Below are 11,302 nucleotides of genomic sequence, written 5' to 3' on the forward strand. Positions count from 1 at the left end.
CCACGCTGAAACCGCCCGTGGAACAGTCTCGATGCAGGTGTAGAGTCAGGTCAGGGATTTTCAGCCCCAAAGAAGCTGCAGCGCAGACGTTTTCACGGGGAGCACAGACCACTCTTTTGTGGACTGCGGGAACCCAGCGGTTCCTGGGTCAGGACGGGTTCTTCATAGGTGGTAAATGCCCCGTGCTGGGCTCTGGGTGCTGGCCATTCACTCAGCCCCAAGACCAGGTCACTGACCACAGAGTAGGAGGCTCCAGCCACGTCCCGTCAACTGTGGTGCTTCTCCCATCAACCCTCGCTCAGCAGTGATAAATGCCCTTGTCACTGGATTTCCTGGGGGGATTCCTGGGGACTGCCCTTTCCTGGGGCAGCGGGGCTGGTAGCCACCTTCCTCCGAGTGACCTGGGGAAGGTGGTCCCCCTAGAGTCCCCCTCGCCCTCCAGAGCTGCATATGGCATCCTGGGCCAGGGTGTGGGAGGAATGCTATGTGAACAGACCACTGGACCGTCTGAAGTCAAGGGCGTGAGCGTGCGTGCAGCCTCAGCCTGCGCAGCGGAGCTGGGGTCTCCACGAGAGTCAGGCTCCCTCCCAGCCTCCAGCAGCCCCCACTTAACACACCCCCAGCCCGTGCAGCTGCTAGGCCGTCAGCAAGGCGGGGATCAGCGTCCCACTTCCGTGCACGGGGGCGCGTCCCTCTGCCCCGTGCTGCGGGTGTCGGGTGCCTTCCTACACTGCCGCCTCCTGGGGGTTTCTGCGCCAGCCCCTCCCATCAGCCTCTCCTCAGAGCCGCTCCCGGGCTGCCGGCCTGCTGCTGAGGTCTCATCACTGATCCCTGCCCCCCTCCTCCTCAGTCCCTGCTGGGGGCCCCTCCAGCCTGACTGGAGAGGGAGAACAGCTGATGACCAGGCGGACCCTTGGGCCCAGCTCCCACTTAGCCCTTGGGTTCTCTGGTTCTCAGCTACGTGACCTCACAGGGTCATCGTGAGGCTAGGATGACGCCAAGTGCTTTTCAGATGTGTTTTATTGCCCGATGTCAGGAGTCCGGCAAGGACACCTCCCAGGGACAGTCCCTGACCTCCGTTGTGCCGTCTGAGCCCTGGGGGTGAACAGGCATCCCAGACCGCAGTGAGGGGCCTGGGTCCCTGGGGCTGCCCCGTGCTGCCCGTGCGTGGCTGTCACGGTGGCTCGGCCCGCCTGCTCCTGCGGGCGCTCGTCCCGCTACCAGCCAGCTCGGTGCTGGTGTTCGGCGGCTGGCCTTCGCGTTCGTGGGAGAGGGGCCCCGGGCACGAAAGCGACCTGACCACCAGGCGTGCTTTGCAGGACATCGTGAACAGAGACGCGGACACGGACATCTGGAAGACCATCCTTTCTGAGGTGCGCCTTGTGCACCTCAACACCTCTGCGGTCCTCAAGGTACCTGCACACTCCGGCTGGCTCGGCCTGCGCCCCAAGCCCACAGGAGCCGGGCACCTGACTCCGCCGGACCGCACCTTCTAGGGCAGGGTGTTTGCTGGATGTCGATACCGCGGGTCACCCCAGAGGTGGCGGGGTTTTCATGACTTAGCACTGAACCCTAATGCGCAGACCGCAGAGGAGTGTCTGCCTGCGACCAGCGGCTGGCGGTGGGGGTGACCAGGCTGGGGCTTTCCCGTCACAGCCTTTTGTCCGCCCGTCTGCCCTCCAGGTGAGTGGGGCGCACCTCCCCGACTGGGGCTTCCGGCAGCTGGAGGTGGTCGGGGAGAAGCTGTCGCGGGGCCACCACGAGAGCGCCGCGTGGACCGTGGAGGAGCATCGCTACGGCAAGAGTGAGTGCCACCTGCCAGCTGCCGCTCCCGGGGGCAGAGACCGGCCCCCAGGGGCCCTGTGCAGGCCAGGTCAGGCTCCCTGAGAGCCCGAAGCTCTCATTCGCCGGTGGCTTCACGAGGGGGAGGCTGAGCGGAGTGCCGGAGTCGTTGGGGGTGTTGGAGGATGGGGAAGTCAGCTTTCTGCGGTGACCCCCTGCCCTGACCCCATTCTCGTTCCTTTGGGTTCCGGTGTGTTCCGTCAGGCCAGGAACAGAAGGAGAGGGAGCTGGAGCTGCACTCGCCTACCGAGATGGACATCAGCAGAAACCTGAGCTTCATGGCCAGATTCTCAGAGCTGCAGGTGACCCGCGGAGGGAGGCGTGACTGCTCTCTGGGGGCCGGCTCCTCCCCAGAGGAAGCTCCGCGGTCTGTGGGATCCTTACCTTCCCACGTCCGTCCGTCTTTAAGCTAGGACCTGACGCAGCAGTGAAGGAGCGTGTCGCTCCCTCTGCTGTAGGTGACAAGCACAGCACTGCCAGTTTCAGGACTGTGGCTTTGCAGTCAGGAGGTTCTGCAGCCACGTAGCATTGCCGCATTGCCAGGGTACGTTTCAGCGTCCCCCAGGTCAGGTCAAGTGGGCCCCGGTCAACATGGTGGATCCCTAGAGCCGTCAGAACCACAAATGCGGGGTCCCGGGTCTGAAAATGCCCTTAGCACTGAGGCCGGTCACTTTATTTATGGACAAGGTGACTGGAGCCATCTCTAAAGGTCACAATCAGGTTAGAATCAGGTCTCCTGACAAGCACGCCCATCGGCCCAGCACACCATTGCCACATGACCCAAAGGGACTTGAGGTGGACAGGCCGCGTGGAAGGGCAGCGGTTTGCTCCAACCTCTGACCGACCCTGAGTGGCGAAGGCTCTGAGGCCTCTCTGGCTTTGTCACAGTGGAGGATGCTGACAGTGAGGACCGACGACTCGGAGCACAAGTACAGCTCCACGCCACTGGACTGGGTCACCCTGGACACCAACATCGCTTACTGGCTGCACCCCAGGACCAGCGTAAGTGCAGTGTTGGCGCCAGCCGCCGTCAGAGCCGTCTCATGCCCCGAGGTCCTCTGCTGGGCGCCACGTCCTGGCTCTGCAGTGCGTCCTCACAAAGGCCTGTGACTCCTGCTCTCTACATACATCGGCAGCACAGGCTCTTACTCTCGTCAGACACCAAAGCGTGAGGTCCCATCTACATGTCAAAGGAAACCAGGCTTTTCTGCTTTCATGGGAGCGCATTGTCCTTTTCCGCCAAAAGTGGTTTGTAAAACACCCTCCTTGTTCCCGCACAGCACTTGGCGTCGGAGCTGTCAGCTCTGTTCACACATCCGTTCCCTCCACCCGCTGGAGCGATGCGGTGCTGGCCCCGCCTGAGCCGTGCTCGGTATCATGCAGTGGACCAGCCGGAGTGAAAACCCTGCCCACCCAGAAGTGCCAGCGAGCACTCGGAAGCAGGGCCCCGGGAAGTCGTCCTTAGCTGCCTCGCTCTGCCATTCCCCCCAGGAACAGCTCTGTCGTTAAAAAAGCATCTCTCTGCTCCCGGGTTAAGAGCACCATGGCACTTTTGGAAAGGGTCTGTCAGGAGCAGGCACCTCCATCTCAGTAGGGCTGGAGGGCGCTCCCTGGGGGCGGAGGGCCTGCTGACAGCATCTCCCTGTCACTCACAGGCGCAGATCCACCTGCTGGGGAACATCGTGATCTGGGCCTCGGCCGGCCTGGCCACCGTGCTCTACGCCCTGCTCTTTTTCTGGTACCTGCTCAGACGCCGCAGGAACATCTGCGACCTCCCCGAGGGTCAGTGCGGGTCACCTTAAGGTGATCTCTTTGTCTCTACACCCAGGGAATTTAAATTATTCTTGTTTCCCTCGAGACAGAATGTTGCAATTCAGCTCCCCGTCGCCTTCACGGCTTCTCCAGGGAGCTTCAGGAGTTGCTCTGTGACCCAGGACAGTAGCACAGCCTTGGTGCCTCGTTATCGCAGGCCCTGGCAATGCTGGATAGGACAGAGCAGCCGCAGGAGCTGGGCCATGGGTGGTGGTGGTTCGCCTGATACAGAAACTCACTTAAAACCACCTCGATATGGAAAAGGAGTAAACACCCAGGGCAGGCAGGGCCTGGAGACACCTTCACTCTGCTGTCCCCACGAGTCCCTGCTCCATAGGCACTGAGGCCAGTGGGATCTTGTGACCAGCACGCAGAGGCTGGGCCTGGTCTGCAAGGGCCCAGGAAGGGCCCAACAAGAAGTCACAGACTGAGAGCCTGTGCGTGTAACTTAGGGACGAGTCAGCCAGGGCCCGAGGCGGGCAGAGCCTTGACAGGTGGGGCCCATGTCATCGGCGCTGGCTGAAGATGGCTTGTCCCCCAGACTGCTGGCTGCGCTGGGTGCTGGCCGGGGCCCTGTGTGTCGGTGGCTGGGCCGTGAACTACCTGCCCTTCTTCCTGATGGACAAGACGGTCTTCCTCTACCACTACCTACCCGCACTGACCTTCCAAATCCTCCTGCTCCCCGTGGTCCTGCAGCACATCAGTGACCACCTGTGCAGGTATGGGCCTCACGGTCACGCCTCTTGGGGGTCCAGGGAGTCACCAGTGACAGTTTCAGTGTGACATGGAGTGGGTTATGGTCATGAGAGGCACAGAAGAGGCGCCACAGGGGTTGAGGGTGAAGCCATGGTTGGCTGGGAGGTGAAGACAGCTGACGTGGGAAGCGGGAAGGATGGTTGTGGCTGAGAGGACCAGGGACCGAGGCTGGGGACAGAGGGGTGTGCCGTGCGTCCTGGATCAGCCAGTGGTTGCGGGTCGGATGTTGTGGGGGAAGGGCGGGGGTGAGCCGGACGGAAAGCCGTAAACCAGAGCCGGAGCTGGAGGCCAGGGCAAAGGGCGTGGACTGGTTTTTGGTAGTTAGCAGCCTCCGAGTATCCCAGGAGGGCTGCGGTGTGATCACGGTGGCATCTGCATTTAGACGGGGGAAGATTCTAGAAGCAGGCGAGTGAGGAAAGCCGTGCCGGGTGCATGAAGCAGCATGCGAGAGGGCTGAGGATGAAGTGGCGGGTGGCAGGAGGAACACAGAGGCCGGGGTATGCGACCACGAGGTGACAGGTGCTGAGATGCCGCGAGGTGGAGGACACAGGGAGGAAGAGCCAGCCCCTCACGCCTGCGCCCTGGTCTGGCACCCACAGGTCCCAGATCCAGAGCAGCCTCTTCGGCGCCCTGGTGGTGGCATGGTACTCAGCCGCCTGCCACGTGTTCAACGCGCTGCGCCCGCTGACCTATGGGGACAGGTCGCTCTCACCCAGCGAACTCAGGGCCCTTCGCTGGAAGGACAGCTGGGACATCTTGATCCGGAAGTACTAGGACAGGATACAGTGAAGAACATCGGGCCTGGGTTGGGACGAGGTAGAGCCGTCTCTGCCGAGTTGTGACAATGGGAGTGCTCCAGGCTCCGGGGGACCGGCCAGGCCTGGCAAAGGCTCTGTTCTGGTTTTGTTCTTAACAGCCCTTTGACAGGCACCTCATTTAAGCAAAGTTCGTTTTTTCCAGGAAGTAAAGAACATGTTCCGTGTCCATTAACTCCCAGGACATGCTGTGCTGAGCTGAGCGGCTAGCATAGGACTCAGCCAAGGAGAAAAGGCAGGGAGGGAGTGGGCGGGGACAGGGAGTCGTCAGCCTGGTGGGCCAGTCTTGATGACATGTGGGTGCTGCAGGTATGGGGGTTTGGCTGACGGGCCTGGTCCTTCCCGCACACCCACTGGACCTACTGAGCTGGAGTTCCGGTCCCCAGGGAGCAGTTCAGTGTCATGAGCCACTGGGGTGATGGGAGGGGGGGCCTCCCGTCACGGTGGCTGACTCTTCAGCCCCTGTGAGTTTGTCGAGATGTGTGTGGGCAGCACCTTCAATAGTCAAGGTTTGTGTCACCCATACGTTTCCTTGCCCCGAAGTTGTCTCTTTTGATGTAATTAAAAAGGGACAAATTGGTATTCGTATTGGTGTTATTTATTCTCTCTCCAAAAAGGACATAATATGCTTGACAAACTGTCAGTCACCAGAAACCAGCCACGGAGCTCTGCCACACTCGGCTGATGCATGTTATGTACTAGTTACAATTCAACAGAAAGGAACCAGGATGCCCCTGGAGTTTGGCTGGTGGCAATGGGAAAGGGGCACTTTTACAGAAATGGCCACCATGTGGGAGGGAAGACACAACGGGACAACACAGACCACAGGGATTCGTGAGGCCACGGACTCTGGATGAACGCAGAGAGGTGGGCTGGCTTTGGGCCGCGGCACACGCCTTGGCCCCCGGCTACACTAGGGCAGGCCTGTCCAAAGGCACCTGGACGCCCACCCACAGGGACGCTGCTTTCTGTGATGCTGGTTACCAAAAACGCTTGTCCCCCAGGCTGCTCTTCACCCCGCCTTCAGAGCACGGTGGGGTGGGGAGGGCGGGGGGCGTGCATCTCTGGCTCTTTAAGTCAGTGCACCAGACTGGGTTGCAGCCCACTACCGGGTCACCAAAGTGGGCTAATAGGTCGCAACTAGTATGGTGTTAGGAAACGTTTGGACGTGGAGCGTACAAAAAGAGTATTATTTGTTCAGACTTTGTTACACGTGTGTGAGACAACCAGACAGATCTTAGTAGAAAGTCTCTGTGAGGTCACTGTCACAATCACCGGAACAGCCAGTGTCCAGGCTGTTTCCTCAGTCTTCCCCAAAATACGTGACCTGTGTCCCTCCCGGAAGCAGCCACCAGGGACTCACCACACCACCTGCAGCACTCCCAGTGTGACCCAGGGACGTGACCCTCCACGAGGGAGCAGGTGCAGACACCAGGAAGGCCTGCCAACCAACGTCCCAGCAAAGTGAGCTGGAGCGACGTGTCGGTGGGGAACGCCCTCACCCACCCCCCACTGGCTGGCCAGGGGCCACAGAGGAAGCGGCAGTGCGTTTCTGGGGGCTGGTGGGCATCTCCTGGGGTCCTGCAGGAGGCCGAGCACCGCTCCTCAGTGGGGCCTGCTGCTGGATTCCAGGTGCGACCGTTTGCCGGGGGTCAGCACCCCAGGATGGTCTCCTGGCTCAGGAAACGTCCTCTTGTAGCTCCGCCCATTGGACCCTCCGCGGTGCCACTTGCAGATGTCCCCATTCAGAATGTCCTGGATGTGCTGCACAATCAGGTTGATGGCAACTGCGGCAGAGAGACAAGAGCCACTTAGCCACCTCCGCTCCCACTGCGGCTGTGGCCGGAGGAAGGGCTGCCGTCGCTCGCTGGCCACACCTGCCCGGCCCCCAGCGCATGTGGCCAGGAAGCCCCACTGGTTCCGTCTGCCCGGCGCCAAATCTCGGCAGACACGCACGTCGGGGTGGGAGCGCGACCAGACCTCCCGCTTGGTCTGCGAGGGTTTGTGCTCACGTACAGCCTGGTTAAAGGACTTTCTGCTGACAGTGACTCCCTGCCCAACAGTTTGCTATAACTGTACTTTCCCACCAACTGTACTGAGACGTAACTGACATGTAACATGTCAGTTTAAGGTATACGGCACGTTAAATGTATTTTAAGTACAGTTTAAACCTGTGCCACACGTACAGACAGGCCTCACACTGGGCTTCTCAGTAGCGCTCTGGGCTGGAGCCGCCCTGTGGCCCTGGGAACAGGCAGAGGAGTCAGGCTTGGTCCTTACCCATGTTGTCGACCCCACGAGGGATTATCACATCTGCGTACTTCTTTGTCTGCAAGGCAAAAAAGAGGGTCTCATAGGGATCTGTCCCTCTCCCAAGGTGACTTTAAGCTGCTCAGGGCTGGGCTCGAAGCAATGGCAAGCGAGCATGTCCTGGGGTACCCAGATGGCTGTCACAGGCAGGTGGGGGGCAGGCAGAGCTCTGGGGTAATTATCGACCAGGCGTGAGGGACGGTGCTCCAGGAAGTGAGGCAGAAGGTGGTGGAGGCGGCCAGAAGAAATGGCATCTCTCCTGGCGTCTCGGAAACGCTGTTCTTGCTTATTCCTACCAGCACCGCCGCCCAGACAGCGACCTGTGCTAACAAATGAATTTACCAGCCGAGGGAAGCGTGGCAGCCGCCAGGACATGTGACGTGTGCTTCCCCTGCAGGAGCGAGCAGGACCCGATGCCACATACTTAATCCTTGCAAGGATGGCCACAGTCCCATGCTGAGCAACCTCACCTCTCTTCTAGAGAGATACACTGGGTGGTGCAGGGACCCCAACCAGATGCTGCGGAAGAGGACACACCTGAATCAGGCAAAGCAGAGGTCGGGGGGGTAGGAACTGGTGTGGTGCGTGGGATGGACCTACAAAAAGTTTGGTGTTGCTGGTGTGGGGATCTGGGCCAAGGAGGCATGTCACAAGAGCTGAGCCACAGAGGTGGGCAGGGACCAAGTCCCAGGGCAGCTGTGTCTGCGGGCAGTGGAGCCCCAGGGAAGGCATGAGCACAGAGAGCCTAGCTGGCCGGTGAGGCGCAGATGCAGACTGAAGGGGAGCAGAGCTGGAGCCCAGCGAAGGGCAGAGAACAGTCTTTAACAGCCAGCAGGGGACGGGGAGGGACACGGTCCGCTTAGACACAATGCGTGAAGGAGAGAGAGGGAGGCTCAAGACAGTTCCTGGGGCCCTGGCCAAGGATGGCGCCTGCCTCCATGGTCAGATTTGGTGTCCACTGTTAACAGTCTAAAAATTTAGTTCCCTAGTTACTTTCCAGAACGTGAATGTAAAATTAAAAGTTTTATTACAGCAGCAGACAACTCATTTGTCCTACTTATCTAAAGCAGAAACCCTGGTTTTAATTCCTTTGTGCTGTATTTTTACCTCCAAGAAGCAAAGTATTATTAAATTTCCCTTTAAAACATTCCAGTTTGAGCAGAGCCGCAAGTCCTGTCTAGTTAGAAAAGTAACACGGAGGAGAGGACGCACGTCCACACGACCGAGCGCGTCCTCTCTGCCAGGCGGCTGGACCTCCGTGCCAGCCGGGAACAGCCTGGGGGGAAACCAGGGTGGTGGCACTGAGTGCCTGCTCCATGCCAGGAGGTGTTCCTGGCCACAAACAGATAAAATCCCTTCCTACGTGGAGATCGCCCTGTAAGAGGGGCGGAGAGTGAGCAAGGGCCCAGGCCCATCAGATGGTGAGAAGCACCCTGGGGACACAGCAGGCCGGAGCAGAGGTCTCTGGGGGCCATTGGGGTCACGGGGAAGGCAATGCAGGTGACCTGGCTGAAAGCCAGAAGCGAGGGGATGTGCCCACGGGGGGCAAGGGCGGAGAACCTCTGAGAGCTGGGGACCACTCCCTGGGTACTTGGGTATAAGATGCTAAATCCATTTATAAATCAGAGCACAATCACCCACAGTCGGCTCCCACAGGATGGGTGCCACGTGTCATTCAGAGAAGGAACAGAGGCATTTCCGAGTGAGCAAAAGGTGGGTACCGGCAGGCAGAACTCCTCGAAGGCGGGCTTCACGAAGGTGGTATACTGGGTCAGGATCTGCTCCAGGTCCCTCCCACGGCTCACATCCCGGAGAACTGCAGCGGGACAGGACCAAAACGGTGACCTTCAGACCCCGGGACTCGAGACCCACTGTGGCCAAGGGCGGAGGCTGCATCCCCTTACCTCTTCTAGACAGCCTGACGTCGGAGTCGGTGTCCACAAAGAGGCGCAGGTGGAACATGTCCCGGATCTCTTGGCTGTAGAACACCAAGATGCCCTCGAACAGGACCACGTCTGCAGGGTAGACCACCGTGGTCTCGGGTAACCTGTCAGGTGATAGCAGGAGATGGTCTCCATGCACTGCCTCCGTGGAGGAAACGGGTCATGGTGGCAGAGGGTGTCCACAGAAACCAGAGGGCCAGGGTGTTCTGAGTAACCCCGGAGGGGAGCCCCTCACCAGCCCCGGGACCACCTGCTTACCTTGAGTGGGTCACAAAATCATAGGTTGGGACCTCGACAGTTTTGCCCTCCACGATGTTTTTCAGAGTCCTGTGCATCAAATCATTATCGAAAGCATCTGCAGGGATGGAACAAAGGGCCAGACAATCCAGGTGTCCCGGGGCAGAAGAGAACTCCCTCTGCTTTGGGGTCAACCTCCCACAGCTGGTGCCAGTGGGACCCATGACCCTAAGGAACACCTGGACTGGGAGCTGCCGCTACAGTTTACATTTACAGAGCCCTCCGCAGTCCTGCAAACCACAGGACAGACCTGTCCTTGCTGACCACGGCAGTGCCACTGCCCAGGCGGCTGCCCCACCCAGAAGTTTGGACACAGGGATTTCCGGATCAACTAGTGCTGGGAGGTAGGTGGGTTAGGCATCTGTTTCTATTTCTGGAAAATAACCACCGAATGACTTCTTCCCATGTGTCCCAGGAAAGGTATGAAGATGGGAACCAGCCACAGAGTAGTAGCGGACGGGGGCAGCCTGGCCTCATCGACCCCATCTCCACCTGTTGCCTTGGCCCCCAACCAGACCCAGAATTGGAGGCGTCAGGGCCTCTCTCTCATTTATCCACTGCTTCCCCACTGCTGGCCTCTCGGGGACTCTCCCCTGGGGCAGGTGGGGAAAGGAAAGGCCGCCTTGGACAGGTGTGTGCCAAGTGCCCCTAACAATGAGAAGGTAAGAGATCACCATGATGATCCCAAAGGCCCCTCAGAGGAGCAGACTTCCTGACTGGCTCCAACCCAGGGAGCCAGCAGCTCCTGCACGGTCTCCAGACCCAGAGAGCTCAGCAAAGTCCACCTGGCCTCCACCTCAGGCCACCTGAGCCATTCCATGGAACCACTCGGATGTCTCTGCATCCCTGTGCAACCCCCGACCCACCCTCCGTGGTGTGCCCTCCTCCCCGCCCACCACAGGATCTCTAGATCTACCTGGGTGGTCGAAATTGTACTGTCCCTTCAAGGCCTTGGCCTTCTGGTCAGCGGTGAGGACCTTATAGAACCTGTCTTGGCTCAGGATGACCAACTTCCGCTGCCGGTGGTCTACCTCGTTCTGTCCCAGCAACTCCATGATCTTCTCACATACAGTTGACTGGGAACACAGAAACAATACCCTGAAACCGCTCATCCCGCCACGGGGCCGGGGCCGGTCCTGGGTACCCAGCAGTCCCCCCATGGGACTGCCCGCTAGGCCGGCGACAGCAGGGCTGGACTTGGCAGGAGGGCCGTGGGGCATTGGCAGGGGCGACATGGACCTGGGGGTGCCCAGGGGCCAGGCTGGCGGGGAGGCTTTGGGGAAGCCCGAGGCAAGCGATCCGGCCCAGGCCTGGCCCACCAGCGCCGCAGCCCCTCCGCGGAGCTCCCGCCCACGCCCGGGAGGGGGCGCCTCGGCGCTCTGGACCGAGGCCAGATCTGGCCGCCCGGAGTCCCGGGGAGCCGGGGGCAGAGGGGACACGGCAGGCCCCGACGGGCCGCCCAGCCCCTTACCTTGCCGCTCGCGGTGCCGCCGCTCACCCCGATCAGGAAGGGCCGCTGGTGAGGCC

The 11,302-nt window shown here is 60.3% G+C and overlaps 2 protein-coding genes across 2 annotated transcripts in view; one reads left to right on the forward strand and one right to left on the reverse strand.

Annotated features, from left to right (window-relative positions):
* Window positions 1–5,807, forward strand: part of POMT1 (protein O-mannosyltransferase 1) — a 14,544-nt gene extending 8,737 nt beyond the window's left edge. Inside the window, exons 14-20 of the mRNA XM_025051247.1 lie at window positions 1,225–1,412; window positions 1,684–1,804; window positions 2,047–2,144; window positions 2,731–2,844; window positions 3,498–3,624; window positions 4,196–4,373; window positions 5,010–5,807. Coding sequence (XP_024907015.1) covers window positions 1,225–1,412; window positions 1,684–1,804; window positions 2,047–2,144; window positions 2,731–2,844; window positions 3,498–3,624; window positions 4,196–4,373; window positions 5,010–5,184 — 1,001 coding nt within the window. The 3' untranslated portion in view covers window positions 5,185–5,807. The remainder of the gene's footprint in view (window positions 1–1,224; window positions 1,413–1,683; window positions 1,805–2,046; window positions 2,145–2,730; window positions 2,845–3,497; window positions 3,625–4,195; window positions 4,374–5,009) is intronic.
* UCK1 (uridine-cytidine kinase 1) lies at window positions 5,808–11,296 on the reverse strand. The gene is made up of 7 exons (XM_006918170.2): window positions 11,247–11,296; window positions 10,692–10,851; window positions 9,737–9,833; window positions 9,440–9,582; window positions 9,257–9,351; window positions 7,506–7,554; window positions 5,808–7,012 (listed from the first exon to the last, which is right to left on the reverse strand). Exons 2-7 carry the CDS (start codon window positions 10,828–10,830, stop codon window positions 6,831–6,833), a joined length of 705 nt encoding a protein of 234 aa, XP_006918232.2. The 5' UTR covers window positions 10,831–10,851; window positions 11,247–11,296; the 3' UTR covers window positions 5,808–6,830.
* Window positions 11,297–11,302: the final 6 nt, after the last annotated feature.

This window comes from Pteropus alecto, unplaced genomic scaffold (genome assembly GCF_000325575.1).
Source record: "Pteropus alecto unplaced genomic scaffold, ASM32557v1 scaffold67, whole genome shotgun sequence".
NCBI classification, from domain to species: Eukaryota; Metazoa; Chordata; class Mammalia; order Chiroptera; family Pteropodidae; genus Pteropus; species Pteropus alecto.

What these genes read in the sequence shown, in the direction of transcription:
- UCK1 (XM_006918170.2), bottom strand. Translation starts at nt 10,830, where the DNA reads ATGGAGTTGCTGGGACAGAACGAGGTAGACCACCGGCAGCGGAAGTTG. An exon ending in GTACAATTTCGACCACCCAG is followed by an intron (nt 9,834 to 10,691) that starts GTAGATCTAGAG and finishes CCATCCCTGCAG; the next exon opens with ATGCTTTCGATAATGATTTG. An exon ending in TCGAGGAGTTCTGCCTGCCG is followed by an intron (nt 7,555 to 9,256) that starts GTACCCACCTTT and finishes TTTGCCTTGCAG; the next exon opens with ACAAAGAAGTACGCAGATGT.